This window comes from Egretta garzetta, unplaced genomic scaffold (genome assembly GCF_000687185.1).
Source record: "Egretta garzetta isolate BGI_Z169 unplaced genomic scaffold, ASM68718v1 scaffold425, whole genome shotgun sequence".
Taxonomy (NCBI): Eukaryota; Metazoa; Chordata; class Aves; order Pelecaniformes; family Ardeidae; genus Egretta; species Egretta garzetta.
In genome coordinates this window covers 1,189,351-1,206,876 of record NW_009259796.1, presented here as the reverse complement: position 1 = coordinate 1,206,876, position 17,526 = coordinate 1,189,351, and the positions used below count along the sequence as shown (strand labels likewise).

Sequence of the window (17,526 nt, the reverse complement as noted above, 5' to 3'; positions counted from 1 at the left end):
GCAGTGAGGAGCTAGCCCTGAGGCACACCTTCTGAGAGCTCACAGAATACATAAGAAGCTTTTTTTAAACAATTTTTGATAACTTTCTTCTCTCTTTTGACTGTTGTGAAGCTGATGGCTTTTTTATTTCTCCGGAGGAGAAAAGACAAAAAATTACCATCTCTGGTAATTTGTATCATTACATTTCTAGTCTCCATGGAAACCTGTGTGGTGTTCCAGTCGGCTAACATTTCAATATGTTGCAGCAGAAATCAAATGGAGGGAAGACTGCGTTCTGCACCTTACCTGTTAATCAATTAAAAATTGTTTTAAAATTATTTTCACATTGTGTTACAGTCTTCACTTAAGAGTAACAATGGAAGAAATCGAAGTAATCAAATTAATCTCTTATGGCCTGATCCTACATACCTCTATGCACATAACTCTGCCACTCAGTTTGATTCTGATAGGCATTGACATAAATTTGGAAGAATTCTTTAGTTTTAGTATGATTATATGGATTAATACTGTGGACACTGAAAGCGTAATAGCAAACTGTTTGTCAAGTTGACTCTTATTAATAAAAGTTTAAAGCTTGCCAGAGAGGTAGTAACAATCTCCTTTTAATTTATGTCAGCAAAGCGTTTTGAAAATTAAGAACCTTAAATGTTCATTTTTCTCTGTCTTCACTCTTGCTCTTCCGCTACTCAAACCTGGTTTCCTCTGAAAAGGTAACGGTAACTTCATCTACCTGCCTCTTCAGGATTTCCTTTTTTTATTCCAAGCTTTATCAACTTGAACACAAAGGCACGTAATCTTACTGGGTCGGCAGAAGGTGATACAGAGAAGGAATATACAGAGAGAAAACAGTCTTTTTTTGTGACCACAGTCAACCCATGAAGAGTGAGTGCTCTCAGCCACCTACAAGTAAGTAAAGCATATAGTAATGGAAATAATGCAGCTTACTACCAACCCATAAATGCTCCTGCATAGACAGCCATGATAAAAAGGAACACAGAAATATACATTGATTAGAGAATTTCCTAAGCATTTTATATTTGGACAGTGAAACCCCAGTATTCCCTTTACACCTGCACTAAATCACAATGGTGAAATACAGTTGTGATTTATGCCATTCACTACAACCAAACTACAAAATCTGATAATTTTGTATGTGTTTTGAAGGTATTTACTGCATTTGTTTCAGAATACCACGGAGAAAATGTATGCTAGTCGAGAGGATATTGGGTATGATTTTGGAGATGACTCAAAAGTTGGAAGTAAACCAATTAATCCTAATCCAAACATCGATGGAGGATGGGCTTGGATGATTGTACTGTCCTCTTTCCTTGTGCACATACTTATCATGGGGTCCCAAATGGCCCTTGGAGTACTCAACATGGAATGGCTTGAAGAGTTTAATCAAAGTCGTGGCTTAACAGCGTGGGTTAGCTCCCTCAGCATGGGCATTACACTTATTGTAGGTATGTTCCAGCATAATTTATTTCAAAACTACGAAGATTTTTAGAATATGTTTGCCACTCATCCCTCAAGTATTTTCTTACAGTTTTCCATTTTATTAGCAGAACTGCCCAAGTTCTCCTGAGTTGCCTTTTTAAAGTCACCAGGACAAATTTTTAGAGGAGAAAGGGAGCAACAGGGAAGATGGTAAAGACGACCATTACTCCAGGAGACAGCATGAGCAGGACAGGATGCCTGTGACTTAAAGGTCTCCCTAGAATTAAGAAAACAGATCATCTGCAAAGCTTGTGGTCCTCCCCATATTCTGTCTGGGAGGATAAACTGTTGAATTTGGACAGTCTATATTTCAGTTTGGCAGCTGAACTAAAACTTACTTTTTAAGTTGTGGTTAGATCAACTCAAAATAATACCTGGAGGGGTATGTTTGTGTATATATGTATATACACACCTCTGCCTCCCTAAATTAAGATTGAAAAAGTTGTGTTTAGGTCTGCCTAAAATATTCCACTGAAAACAAAAGAAAATGTTTACTTTCTAGTTACTTGTGAAAAAGGCCTGCACTCACACAGCATTCGTATTGGGAACAATGGTTTCAGTTTCTTCCTCTGTTTAAACTGTCCCTCATCATGGGGCAACTTTGATTTTAGGACCTGCAGGTATTTACTAAGTATTTGGTCGGTTGAATTTTTCTTGTCACAATTTTAAAGAGTAATAGGGAAAATATAAACTGAATTGCGTAAGTAGCCTGATGTTTAACATTTTTTTTAAAATGTCAAGAATCTTCATGTGAAAAATTCTTAAAGAGTGTAGAGGATTAAATAAATAATATAACATTTTTTCATGTTTTTTAACAGGTCCTTTCATTGGTTTATTCATCAGCATGTGTGGGTGCCGCAAGACAGCTATAATTGGAGGGATATTGAATGCCCTAGGCTGGATACTGAGTGCCTATGCCTCAAATGTGCACTACCTCTTTCTTACATTTGGAGTGACAGCCGGTAAGCTGTACTAATGTTTGAAAGTTCTTTCAATTATTTTTGATTCCTTTGAAGGTTATCTGGGTGAGTAAAGCGGGAAGTTAGACTGTAAAGTTATTCCAGCTTTTCTTTCACACTCTTTACAGCCTGTTATCTTTTCTGAAAACTTATTTATTTACTCAGTGGATTGAACCCAGTGACTTTTCTCGTCATTTAAGATGGTATTTTTATCAGTTTCTCCCAAGTGAATATATTAGAGGACACTTTAAATTAGAAGCATTAATGTAACCCAAACTCTAGCAAGTGGAATTTAAAGATGTTAAAACACCATTGAATTATATGTCTAGCTAGCTCCTCTCTTTGTCACAGGAAGAAACAGCAAATGTTTTCTACAGGAGCTGCTCTCTGTTAATAAAATACCAGATTATGATAACTGTACTGCTTCAAAACCCATTTCAAAGGGTTTTGTGGGTTACTGCTGGTAGGCAGCTAAGCCTCACACAGCTGCTCACTCACTTTCCCACCATGGGATGGGGGAGAGAATCAGAAGGGTAAAAGTGAGATAAAGACAGTTTAATAAGTAAAGCAAAAGCTGCATGCACAAGCAAAGCAAAATAAGGAATGCATTCACTGCTTCCCACAGGCAGGCAGGTGCTCAACCATCCCCAGGACAGCAGGGCTCCATCACATGTAACGTTGACTTGGGAGGACAAATGCCGCAATCCCAATGTCCCCCCTTATTCCTTCTTTCCCGCAGTTTTCTGAGCATGACATCTTACGGTGTGGGATATCCCTTCGGTCAGTTGGGGTCAGCTGTCTCGGCTGTGCCCCTTCCCAACTTCTCATGCACCCCCAGACCACTGACAGGGCTGTGTGAGAAACAGAAAAGGCCTTGATGCTGTGTAAGTACTGACCAGCAACAGCTAAAATATCCCTGTGTTACCAACAGTGTTTGGGTCACAAACGTGAGCTACTGTGAAGAAAATTAACTACCCCAGCCTGAATTAGGACAATGCATGTGACCATATTTCATATAGTTTCTAGTAAAGGCTATTCAGGTTACATCAACAACCACTAATAAAAAGCAATTAATTTTGCTACTTTTTTTTTACAATCAAAATGACTGAAAGAAGTAATATTTTGTCATTTTTTATTGGAATTAGGTCTCTAGAAAACTTCTTGACATGTGTAAGAGCCCAATCAAAATATGAAAAAGCATGTGTGCTTGGGCATCTTGAAAACCAGTAGATCCTTGGTGCCTGAATGCTCAGTTTCTAGAAATTGTGGCTTCTTGTGAAAAAATGTAGTAACTTTAAGAAAGTTATGTAGAAGAACCCAGTATTATCTACTTGAAGCACTACTCAATTTTGTTCACTGTTCATTTCTGGAAAGAGAAACTGTTAATACATATGGAATAAAAATAAGTGATCCAAGTGAGAAATACGAAATTTGGCCTTTATTATCTGAGCAACACTGAGCAATTCAGGGGGCTTTGAAATGTTATTCACTCCATGGATATCATGGCCAGTTATGTTTGCAAATGAAGCATGGTGTCTATGTTATACATGACAGACAGAAGCATTATGAAAAAAATTGTTTGCAATACTAATAATAGGTTCACTACCCTCCATTCACGTCCTTTCACAGAATTTCACAGAAATCTGCAGAATTTCTGTACATAATTTTTTATCTAGCTCTCTGGCTGGAAGAAAATTGAAACCAGCAAGGATCACTGTGATGACTCGTTATACCACCATACCATAGATTTCAGTAATGTTGTGAATTTCTGAACAAAGAACAATAATTACAGGCAGAGTTCTGCCCTTTTCGGAATTTCTGTTTCCATATGTATTGTCCTTTCTCTTTTTCAGGAAGAATGTACTGAAAATACCAGACAAAAAGGCAGAAATTATACTGAGAATTTAAAGAGGGCTGAAATCCATATTTTCAGAAAAAATCTGAGGCAAATTTTTAGATGAGGTGGAGAAGAGATGCTGTTGCAGGAGTAATTCTGGACAGGAAACCATTGTAGAGATGCCTGAGATGTTTCCCCCAGCATCATGAGACCTCCATTCACCATCCCCTCACTCACTCTCCCCTCACTCACTGTCCTCTCACCATTCCCTCACTCACCCGTTGCCTCAGTCCCCGTCCCCTCACTCAGGATCTCCTCACTCACCCATCGTCTCAGTCCCCATCTCTTCACTCCCATCCCCTTGCTCACGCTCACCTCACTCACCACCACCTCAGGGAAGTTTCTTTCTTGTTCTCGTGGCCGCTCGATGTAAGACCGCTAGTCACTCGTGGTGGCCGCCTTCTGCTGTGATCACTTCTGGGCCTCCATGCAGTCCTCGCGGGCCTACTCGTGGCTCCTGTTGTCCCTGTTGGTGACCTGCCATGCCAGATGCCCTTGTGCAGTCCCCTCAATCCAAATCTTGTCCCCCAGAGCCCCATGCAGAGGGAGAGCAGATCTGGCCCTGCCGCTGCTGTCATGGTGCAGGGTGACAAATCTGCGAGGAAATGGAGTGGAGAGGCCTGTGGCCCTGCATTTACCTGTGAAGGTGCTGTGCCTTGGCATGTGATTAGACTACGTTTTGCTATGTAGCTCACAGAATGAAAAGATAAGATAAAACAATTTTTAAATTTTAAAATGTCTTGTTTCTTGGGATGCGTGGTGAAGCGCGGTGAACTCTTAACACAGGTACAAGCCCAGGCTGTTTTATTACAGCAGTCAATGACAGGCTGGTCCGACAAGGCAAGGAGTCTCGTGCGAGGCAGAGAGATTTCCTTAGAGTTTGTGGCTGGGTTTGGGGAGGGAGACCTTGTGCAAAATAGAAACCTGATCATGTGTTTGCATAGCAAAAAAATAAATACTTCTATACAGGCAAAACAAGTCAGCCCTGACCACAGTACGCTGCCGTGATGTTGAGGTGCTTTTTTTCAGGCTATAGCTAGATCACACTGTAGCTGCACGCAGCTACGCTATCAGCTATTTAGGAAAACTTTTAGGCCCAGAACACTCTTCTGAATTACGATCACAGTGAATTTGGAAGCATCTTCTGCATACACCTATTCCAGTCCAAATCCCCTCTTTCAGGAATTTGCTGTGAGAAAAACTGGGCAACTGTTACCTTTAATGATGTGTTTGCACAACTCTCAACACTTTCTGCTTGAAATAGGTACCATTAATACCCTGTTTTTTTTCACTACAAGTGAGGGAATTCCTACAAAATTAGAGATCTGCCTTTTAAGAACATGCCTGTGCAGCTACCATGTGGCCCTCCCTGGACTTCCCTGGAGTGCCCAAAGAGAAATCTGGAAGCCACGCAAGGCCCTACCACCGGGCTAACCCCCGGTGCTGACTCCTGAAATGTATTTCACGGTCGCTGTGGCTCCACAGTTCCAAAGCAATGACAAAAACTCAGTCTGGATCTTCATTGCTGGTGAACTTAGGCAAAAGCAACAAGATGTGCCCACCAAGCAATTTCTGGTAGCTGATACAATCAGATGCAAGTGTAACAAAGGCAGATGTTTCAAAATAGGATTTGCTTATGTTTGTCCCTACATTAACCGTCACTGGTTTATTGTGGGATGTTTGGGGTTTTCCAGTGGTGTCACGCTGAACTGACGTAAAGGTTTTATCTTCCATGCGTTTCACTTTTTCCTGCAGTTAAATAGCAGCATTGTATTCTCACTGCAATGAGTATTGCAAATTTTGGAAGACAGAAATGAAAGTTAACATGAGAACTGAATATTTATTCTTGGTTTTGCTACTATGCTTGTGTAAAAGTAAGGAAAAGAACGGATGCATTTTTCAGTGCTTTTTACCTTGTTGTTAAAAAGTTCAGGTTGACTTGGGTTTTTATTTTCATAGGCGTTGGAAGTGGCATGGTTTATCTGCCTGCGGTGGTCATGGTGGGGCAGTATTTTCAGAAGAGAAGAGCACTTGCACAGGGACTCAGTACCACCGGAACAGGGTTTGGAGCTTTCCTAATGACTGCCTTACTGAAGTACCTCTGCACCGAATTTGGGTGGAGGAACGCTATGTTCATCCAGGGCGCCATCTCCCTGAACCTTTGTGTCTGTGGGGCACTTATGAGACCACTCTCTCCCAAAGACGTTAGTGAAAAATATGTTGTGAGAAGTAATAGTGAAGATAATCAGGCAAAAGGCCTGTCCCATTCTGCAGAGACTATAAAATCTAATGGAGTCCTCAGTGAAGAACCGGACAAAAAAGAAGAGACAACAAATGAAGAAGTCCTTGACTGTGTTCAGCACATAGAAATTGGAGCGAAATCTAGAAGTGGACGGAATATGTATGGACTGCGCATTCTTAAGACAGTGAGCCAGCTGACGGTTACAGTCAGGAAGGGCTTTGCAGTGTGGTACTCCAGCTACTTTGGGGCTGCATCACTGTTTACCAATAGAGTATTTGTGGCCTTTATAATTTGGGCTTTGTTTGCCTATAGCAGCTTTGTCATTCCCTTTATTCATCTTCCAGAAATAGTCAAGCAGTACAACTTATCTAGTCAGGACAATATATTCCCTTTGACATCCATTATAGCCATTGTTCATATTTTTGGTAAAGTGATCCTTGGAATCATCTCTGATCTCCCGTGCATCAGCACGTGGAATGTCTTCCTCATGGCTAACTTTACCCTGGTCACCTGCATCCTTACTTTGCCACTAATGCAAACATACATTGGCCTGGCTGTGGTTTGTGCTCTAATAGGATTTTCTAGCGGCTATTTTTCTCTAATGCCTGTTGTGACTGAAGATTTAGTTGGAACTAAACACCTTGCGAATGCCTATGGCATCATCATTTGTGCCAATGGAATATCTGCATTGCTTGGACCACCCTTTGCAGGTAAAAAGTTCAAATCTTTAACCAACAATTGTTTGTATAATAACCACGTGACTTACTGTATTATTAAGATTTCTTATGTTCTGAGCACGTGTAGTTAATGAAATTACAGCTGCTCCAGAATGGACCATAACATCCAGCTTTACGTTGTACAAATTTACAGATCACATCTGCTGGGTACCAGCTCACTATCCACACACTACAAATTACCATCCTTGCAAATAACCCCGAATCTATTGCAAGCTATCCTTTCAGTGGTATGTTTTCTTAAAATATTATCATATACTTTCTTAAAATTGAAAGGTTTAACCTACTTTTATGTGGTTTGTGTAGTATATGCACTATACATACTCATGCCTCTAGATGAAAAAATGAGGAATAGTTTTCAGGGTAGGCAGGTGTTTGTACCATAGTAGTACCCCACAGAACTATGACATGTGTTTGGGTGTCACCACTCTAAGCTGCCAGTGGATGTGTTGATTTAACTAATTTAGCCTTCCTTCAGCCAGAAATATCTACTCTGGGGACTGCGCTGCTCATCATCTCTTTACTGCCATCCGCTGCAGAAGGTAGAAGTGTATGTATGTTATCCCTAAAGTTACTGAGGTTTAAAGAAACATTTGTTGTACGTTTTCTCATAGGAAGAGGCAGGGAAGTACAGGAGAGATACAAGTACTGATTGTCAATACCGTGGCCAGACTATGGCTATAATTTACACATCAGTAAGAAAGCTTGTGAGTAACAGCTGTGGTCAGCCAGGGGGGGCACTAGGCTGAACTGAAGCTATTAGCAGCACAAGCAACCCAGAAAAGCAAGAATGCTCTCACCTTCTCTCCCCACCATTCAGTGAGCGGACACAGTTTAGAAGAAAGCTCACCTAATTTAGCCCTTTGAAAAGCAGCTGTGTTTTACTCCACCATATATTCTTCCAGCACCTCTCAGTCTGTGCTGAAATGTGTTTGTACTTGGTCATTAGTAACAAAGCAAATAGGATGAATTAGTTGATGTAAAAAAAGCTTCTGATCTTGAGGTTACATCGCAATGCAGCCAGCATGATATGAGGGAATTTTGCTATTTTGGGTTCTCAAACCTTTCTGAAATAACTTTAACAAAGTATTTTTACAAAGGAATTAAGGTTGGAATGAGAGTCATTGCAGTACTGAGATTATATCTCTTGAAAAGTCTTTTATCAGTATCTGAGTCTTTGAGCAAGCTAGTGGGAGTGTGTTTGCTTGCACAAGGCACAGCATTTGAACAAGCCTGCAGTATCGGGCATTTTACAAAGAAAATAGTAGGGTGGGAGAACAAATTGGCTTGGGATTCCAAAATGTCTGGTCTAAAAGTCAGACCTGTGATAACTTATTTGAAAAATGTAGTTTTAGAGAGAAAGTTGCTTGGCTTCTTAGGATGGCACATAGCTACAGTCCCATTGTAAGACTTCCATGATACTTAACTGAGGGGGTAGGTTTTGCACTAGTTTTGGATTTCAGTGAATGAACAATAGAGTTTGTGAATACATTTCCATTTGTAGCATCTAGAGGAGGAGACAATTACCACCTCTTTTTTCCACAAAACATCTATGGATTTGACTGAAACATCATAGGAGAAATGTGCAGTATTTTTCATATTTTCCCATGGAATGTACCTTGTTGTCAAGCTCTGTAACAAACGTGTTTTGTCCTTATTTTGCAGGTTGGATCTATGACATCACACATAAATACGATTTTTCTTTTTACATATCTGGCTTGCTGTACATGGTGGGAATAATATTTTTACTTATACAACCTTGTATTCAAAAGAAACAACCAAGAGAAAAATCTTCGGAAGAGGCACAAGCATAGAACAAACTCCAGAAGTTTTTTTTACAGAATTCTTTTGTTTTCATGTTTCTATTGTATGACAGTATGAAGCTGTTTTTCTTATGGAACCAATGACATTGAGCTGTACTTAAGTGAAAAGCAAATGTGCTCCAAAATGCTAATAAATTATTAGAGATATGCTTTTAAAATGAGTTAAGATCTTTAGAATGAACAAACACAGAGATTAAAAGCACCCTGCCAGTCTTTTAAAATTGGAACAACGCTAGGAGCCTTTATCCTCACCTCTCTTTTAACTTTTCACCGCTAACCATTGGTGAAACTCCACTGACTGCAGTGCAGTTACTCCTGATTTACACTAGTCCTAGAGGAGAATTTGATCAGGATATGAATGATTTATTAAAGTCCTTCCTACTACGTATTCTGTTTGATAAAAGATTAGTTACTGAGTATGAGAAAATGATTGTATTTCTTACCTGGCTAGTCAGGTACTGTTGAAATGCTAGTTCAGTAATTCAATTAATTCACTGTATTAAAATTACTATTTCTGTGACGCAAAACTGAAGAAAAGTTGTTCTATTTTTCTGAAATTACTCTCTACTTCAAGGATTTTTTTATTTTTTTAAAATATATCAACTGCATAATAACGTAGCCATTCTCTATACATAGGCTGCATTATAAATGCTGTGACACTTAATGCACCTCAAGTAAGACAAACATAAAAGCAAAAACAGGCAACATAGGGAAAATACTGATATTCACAAAGTGGAAAATATTTCCAGAAACAGTTTGAAGTTTCTGGCTGCTTTACCTAATTAGAAGTATTGTAGAACTTCGTAACGTTGCCATTGACTCCTTCCATGGGACTTGTTTGTCAAGTAAACAGTACTAAAGAAACAGTGTTGGGCAAAATTGGCCAAATACAGTTTTAGAAAGAACTGGACTCCAGCACACTAAACTTTGTTGCAATTAATGTAATGGCAAAACCTGTTACATTATGATCAGTGGTATTGCTACACATAACTTAGAGCATGAACTGTCTAAGACTGGTCACGTTTGAGATGTTTATTCAGTAGAAAATTAGGTAATGCAAAGCATGGAAGAGCTAAAGACCATTTAAAATATTCAAATAAATTTTCTTAAGCCACATGAAGCGCCTGGTAATCAATGCGGAATGTATGGTGGTACAAGACATACTTTTTTCAGCTTTGAGAGGTGAGTCTGATGTTAATTTTCCTATATCAAATAAAAGTCACTGTATGGTTTTTTCCCTGCTAGCTTTATTAAAGTTTTTTCATGACAAATCAGGTTCTTAGTTTAACACTGATACATGCTGCTGGCATTCTTTAAAAACAATTGATACTATTCAATTAATATTGAACAAATACTGGGAAATAGTTCAGTATGCAACAATATCATTATGTAGATCTTTTTTATAGCTGCAAGGTTGGTTAAAAAAAAAAGTTCTGATCCTCAACTTGTATTGTTCTATATTGCAATTCACCGACTTCTTAGTTTCACACTTCTACAACTGTTGGCAGGGACATACTTGAAAATAGATCACTGAAGTGAGCCAAGTTAAAAAAGAAAACCCCAGACTACTTTAGGATTTAGATCAGTTCATTCATATAGGATAGTTATGCACGGCCTTTAAAATCTGTATTAAACAACTGAGGTGGCAGTGAACTGCAAGACATGGTGTGAACACATGGTCAGTAATTTCTTAAAATCAGCTTCTTTTGTTCTAGAAAAATGTTCATGTAAACTACACTTTCACATCAGTTCTTTTGTTAGAGGTTTAATATCTTCTTGGCGTGAATGCTGCTGCTAGCTTATTTTAACTGAGCTGTCTCTTACTGGTGAAATATCTATATATTGAAGGGGCATAAATATTTATTCAGTAGTGTTAAACTGAATAACTCTGAACTTTATTACTTTCTTCTCTAGCTGAAAAGAACAGTTTTACAGAGATAATGTGAGCTATATATTTATCGCCTCTTAAATCCATAATCAAATTGAATATATCAGAAGGAATTAGATTGTTCACTCAGTTAGCCTTATTGCAGCCTTGAAATGTACTCCAGGTACTGGGGACACTAACTTAATATTTAGTTTAAAATTAACACTTTTGTACTTTAAGCTTGTTGAATATCTTCTTAGTGAGAATAAATTAAAATAAGAAATTTTCCTTTCCATTAAACCAGCAGTGCAATTACTTCTTTCAGATATGATACAAATGTATCTTATGAGATTTTATAAAGTATTACTTTTAATTTTTACTAAAACTTTAATCAATTTTTTGTTACAGACAGTGCAACACTGCCTTTCGAATTCATGTCATGGTGTGAGCTACACAGGGTTGCTTATAGGGGAACAGCCAACTCTCTCTTGGTAGGATGCAGAAGGAAAGCAGCTAGCAGTTAGTAAGTAGTAATATCTGTGTATAGTCTCAAGTCAAAGCAGCTTACCTATAAATTAGGGTTTCAGACAAAAATTGTAAAAACCCCACAAATTCTCCATTTCACTTTTGAAATCTAAGTATGGGTTCCTGTGCCACTTAAATGCTTTAAAATTTTAATATTATATAAACCCCAAATTGTTTTCAGTATTAGGGATCTAAGCAAACAGAATATACTTTTATTACTATTTTTAAAGCAGCAGAATATATAGAACTCTTCAAGCTTCTGGAGAGGTTCTCTCCTGTTCATACTCTTTCAGCCTTAAAAGAATTGGTTAAATGTTTACAAGTGTTTATAATGTTGACAAAATTTTGTTGATTTCCATGTCAAAAGGAATAACGTTTTGAAAAGGTGTCAAACAACTTTTAAGTAGCCCTATGACTGTCAGGCTCAAGATCACACAATGTGTTTACTCAAAGCATTTCTAAAATGATGATTTCCCTCAATTTCCTTTTTTTTTTTTTCTTTTTGAAAGATACGTACCCTTTATACTTAGATCTTCACTTCGTCTTTTGTCAAAGTCAACTTTATTTGCATATTACTGTAATGAATAATATGTTGTTCACTTATGATATCTGCAATATATCTTTCTATAGAAGTCCTTACTGGGCCATGTGATGGGAATAAACTTACATTACCCCAAATTTCACTTTCTGTTCATTTACTAATTCATTTTTTTAAGCTTAAGAATGAAGATTCTCCTGCAAAATTATTGTTCTTACTTCTCGGAACAGAAGGGACAGGTACATGGTTGATCAAGGAGAAGGGCAGGGGGGCTGAAAAAATTGAGTTAAATTAGGATTTTAAGTTAATATTCGCTCAGTCCGTATTGGCTAGCGTGGGTTCTAGTTTCCTAACCTGAAACTGGCTAAATCTGTTATGAGAGCACAAACGAAGAAAAAAATTCATTGGTGGTAAATAGACAGAAAGTGAGAAAAGAGGGTTTGTTGTTTAGTAGCCCTGCTCACATACTGTAGTTCTTAAAATCATCTCTCTAAAGCAAAATTAGATTTTACAGTGTTTTATTACACAGAACAGAAATTTTATGAATATAGTATTTTATGCACATGGTGAAATTTTTGTCATTGTCCAAAGAGGAAACAGTCACAAAGAGGAAAGAATATATGGAAGCGTTTCTTCATCTAAAGATTCACAATCACCAAATGCTTCAAGAACATTGGTATATAGTTGTAGAACAAAATATTCTTAATCTAAATTAGCAAATACCTTTTGAGAATTAAAATACTGCTTTATAAAGAAATAGCATGATATAAGAACCCTGTATTCATAGCTTTTAATCAATCTATAAAATTCAAGTTTAATAGTTGACGTTAAAAAATTGGAAACCTAATACATGCTTCAAATATTACACTATTATATCCAAATACTGCAACCACTGGTTTTAATACTCGGGTCTTAAGTCTGGTCGATGGCATCAACTGGTACTTTCTGAGTAATAATATGTGTTCTCTTAATTACTGAAGTTAATTGTTGGAGTAAGTCAGTAATGCCAGTAAGAACTGCCTTCATTTTACAACACTCTTCAGTAACCACTGCTACAGTCTTTTAAGACAGCAGATGTCTCTTCGCAAATATGCAGCTCGAACAATGGAAGTCAATTACTTTCAGAAGGTCCCGCACCAGCAACATCACGGAAAAGTCTTGCCCACCTGCCATTCTGGCGGAGTGCCCCAAACATGATTTTGGTGGATTGTCCGAGATGAGGACGATCATTTGATCCACATCCTCAGTCACCAAAGAAGTTTCTTCTTGGTGACAAAATTATTACTTGCTTGAGGCTTAGATAATTAATTTTAAAACATTTTAACACACATCAAACTCTGGAACCAGCTACATGTGACTTGCCTGTAAACACTGCTGATTTACCGTGGTGGACAGTAAAAACCTTAGCATTCATAAGCAATGATAGATGGTTTGCTATAAAGGTAGTGATGACAATGCCACAGCATCCGAGAGAAGCCACAGAGTGTGTATAGCATATATACAGAATGGAGAAGTCAGAACGAAGAAGTACAAAGAAGCCACAACCTCTTCTGTGGCTAGTAACTGTTAGGATGCTGACCGCAATACAATTTCAGGATGCCCAACATACTAAACTCTGTATTATTTACATGTTTCTCCGAGTAAGACATATTTTGTTTTTCCTCTTTCAATCCTTAAAATAATCTGCTTTCTCTCATAAAGCAGAAAAGTCAGCATGTCTGACCTGATAAACAGCAAATCCGCACCTTATAACAACTGCTTCGATGAAAAATGCACCTTTATTCTGTTAAGTTTTTTGCTCCAAGCATCTTGTTCTGCCTTCTCCTTCGGAGCTGCAGCTGTAGCGGAATTCTGTTTGTGAAGAAGAATTGTTTCCAGCCCATTTCCTGTGCAAGTTCTTTCATTTCAGGTGTAATTGTGTCACACAAGTTCTCCACAATATTTTCCCATAGTGCATTACTGTTACATATCTAGTTGTAAGAGAAAGTAGACACTTAAAATCATAATTGGGCTTACTCACTGATTATTTTACTACACAAAATGTGTTTAGACAACACAGACCCCTTGTATGAAGGTCACCTGCAGTGCAAGCTGCCCACCTATCTTGAAACATGCAGTATTAGTCAAAACTTACAATGACATCAGAGGAAGTTTTGCCCAGTGTTGCCAATGCAAGATATTGCATGTTCTTCTGTGAAAAATTTGAGAAGTTTTATTTGGTATGATATCAAAGGCCTTTCTGCCACACTAAAACCAGCCACGTACTTTCCTGGTATGTCAGTCATACGGTCCTGCCGAAATCGATGAAGCTGTGGAAGATTATGCCAAATAATTTGCCGAGATGTAGAAACCATATCACAAATACTGATCTGTTTTCGAGGTAAGTAAAAGCAGCAAATGGCCTTTGGACTTACAACAGAAATGTGATTTTAGGAAGCTTTCAGAAGCACTGTAGGGATTGAGCCTCCTGTTTCTCAGGAGATGCTTCCCTCTTTCAGAGTGACTCCATAAACAGAATCAGGTGGAAATATAAACAGGAAGAAAAATTTATGTAATTTGTTAGATGACAGAACCATTATAGAAAAAAGAACTAGGAAGACACGCTGTGTCATTTTATATTATCTGCCCATTCTAAGTTACACATTGATCCCAAACGCTCCCTGCTCTAAACGTGTCATTGCAGGGACCCGAGTGGGGCTGTACCAGATTACTCCAGTGCAAGTGGTTGGTATGGCTGTCACCAGCAGTAACAGAAATAGAAAAACAAAAGTCCTGGAATTACTTCTGTTGCATACTGCTGACGTAGCTGGATGCCTTAAACTATTTAATTCACTGACCACAGCAAAGCTGGATCAGAGTACGTGCGGTCCCATTTCTGTTGTTCTTTAATGGGGAGAGTGATCGTACCACAGGCACACGCACGTTGGCATATTTTAGCGAAGAGAAAGCAGGGATTATTGGGGGGGGGTGGGAATTGCTATAGAATTCCTGAAATGAAAATATATGCATTTTTATATTTTCTTTAAATTTCTGCTTGCTCTCTGTCTCTAACCATTCAGCCATTCCTATGAAAAATGGACAGTTTTTAACCATTAAGTTAAAACTAGCAGAGGCTGGGTTTTAGTGTCATACAATTGTATTTCCAAATTCAGGGTTTTAATAAAAAGGAATGCAGAAAGAAAAAAAAAAAGCCAATCCCTGTCCTTTTGTGGCTTGCTTTCCATGCCCAGGGCTGCCAAGTGGCACGGTACCGCTGAGACCAGCCCACTGAGCCCATGCTCTTGCCCAGGGACCCATGTGCCCTCCGGTGGCAGCGGTAACTTTGCTGGGCAGAGCTCCTACTTGCCTCTCCAAAGACCTGGTGCAAAATAAATGAACCCTACCCAAGCTCGTGCTGGGAGACACCCCACTATTGAATTTTGCTGAAAAAGTATTGGGGAAACTCATCTGGTGCTCCAAGGGTGCATCTGCATTAGGACTTTCGCACATTGTTTCTTTTGGGATGGAGCTTCTTTTACAATACTTAAAAATAGCACCTACTGAAAATCTTAACTACTTCGAAATGCATATTGAAATCATTTGCATACTCTGGAGAGCAGGGTTTATACTCAGAATGACATGGTCAGGGAAATGCCATGCTTTGGGTAACAAATGAAGATACCCATTTAGTTCAGCCTATGAGGATGCACTGCGCAGGATGGACACATGGAGCCTTTCACACTCTGCTTTTCAGGCCCGAGGATGGAAACTGTTCTATTTTTCCCTATTTGAAAATCTGAATATGCTATTTTACAATTCTACAGAGAGCAACATTTCAGCCTACACATAAATCCGCCTGGAAATGAAAACTCATAGTTTTGGGGCAAGTTCCTTAAAAATACGGCTGAAATGAGAGAAATAGAACATGGCAGTACTAGTTGTAATAGGTTATTTCATTGTGCCCAAATCCTATTTTATTATTATGCAACTTAATTATTTTTAGGATTTCCTTAAATTTCAGAATATCCAAGGCTTTGCGTTAAACTAATGAAAAGTTTACTGCCCTCCACAGTACCTCATCCTACTCCACTCACACTCTGCAAAGGACAGATGGATGCCAAATATACTAATAAATAATTTCCCGACCTCCCTTCTATCCATTCTCTCATCCTCTACCGCTTGTTTTCCAGTCACAGTATCAACTGTTTTATCCTCAAACTGAAATAAAAGCCCAGAACTCAGCAAGCTTATCTCCTTCTATCTGCTCTTCATCTCTAAATTCATGACACGCTCTGTTTTGCTCTCTTGCCATTTTCTCCCATGCTTTCTTTACACTTTCTCCTGTTTCTTGTGCTCGCTTGAACTCACTCTCACTAAAGCATCTATAACATCTTTGTAGCCACCCCACAGGAACAGCAGTATAACCATGTCCTCTTCAACTGTCAGCAGTCTTCCACAGAACTTCTTTTGCACTCTTGGGCCAGATCGCCTCAAAATAATACAAACCCTATGAGCAATCTCATCCTGATACAATTTGTGCTCTGTACCAGACACATGTCCTGCTCTCCAAACTAAAAGGTTAATCTGTCTCTCTGAAGTCTTTCAGAGAGTATCTAGTTGTCACATCAGACTCAAGATGACTAAAGCTGTTTTTTATCTTCCTCCTAGGGTCTCACCATTACTTATGTTTTCAGTAACTGTACAACCCATAACTTGACAGGCTTCATTCTAGGCTCCTACGGCACCCCTGGGAATAAGAATCAAGTTATTTTTCTCTTCAATATGCTGCTCTTCCTATTTTTCCCAAGCTAAAACCCTTTTCTCCCCCTGCCAGAGTTACTGCAGCAGCCTTTTCCCAAGCACTGACTGGGATAGAAAATGCAATTTTGAGGTATTCAGACCCACAAAAATAAGCTTCCTTGATCATGGCTCTGAACATATGGCCTTTCAGTCCCTCCAATTACCTGACCCTGCCAGACCAGGAAGCAGGAGTGGATGACCTCTCAAAGGCCTTTCCAACACAGCCTAAGTTATCCTGTGACTCCGCTCTTTTTGCATGAACAGGTTGGCCCTCATTCCCCTGGGACTTCCTGGCTATTCCCTATTTCTTACCCCTCATTCAGCCCTGAGAGACTGCCCCTAGCTCCAGTCAGCCAAGAGTGGTAACTTCTGTTATTCACTCTTAGAAGTCTCAATTCAACGTGTTTATACTATTTCCCATACTTTCCTGAGAGTTGGAGCTTCCTAGCAAGCAAGCATAAAGTCATCTCTTACTCCTCTTGTGTTTCTTACAGTTCCTTGCTGTGACATCTACAAAAACCTTGAAAAAAATTTTTTTTTTTTCTTGTGCTCCTGTCTTTTGTCAAAGACTTAAAATGTAAGCAAGCTCTCTAGGAACAGCAATGATTTTTTGTTTGTTAATGAGGAGGATGGAAACTGTTCTATTTTTCCCTATTTGAAAATCT

At 38.8% G+C, this 17,526-nt stretch overlaps 2 protein-coding genes across 2 annotated transcripts in view; one reads left to right on the top strand and one right to left on the bottom strand.

The window, feature by feature from the left end:
• Window positions 1-1,201: 1,201 nt before the first annotated feature.
• Window positions 1,202-9,143, top strand: SLC16A14 (solute carrier family 16 member 14). The gene is made up of 4 exons (XM_035895215.1): window positions 1,202-1,463; window positions 2,316-2,459; window positions 6,313-7,305; window positions 8,995-9,143. The coding sequence occupies exons 1-4, from the start codon at window positions 1,202-1,204 to the stop codon at window positions 9,141-9,143; spliced, it is 1,548 nt and encodes a 515-aa protein (XP_035751108.1).
• A 3,670-nt stretch (window positions 9,144-12,813) lies between these two features.
• The window catches only part of FBXO36 (F-box protein 36), a 33,410-nt gene continuing 28,697 nt past the window's right edge, over window positions 12,814-17,526 (bottom strand). Inside the window, 1 exon segment of the mRNA XM_035895214.1 lies at window positions 12,814-14,055. Within this exon segment, the coding sequence (XP_035751107.1) occupies window positions 13,861-14,055 (195 nt within the window). The 3' untranslated portion in view covers window positions 12,814-13,860.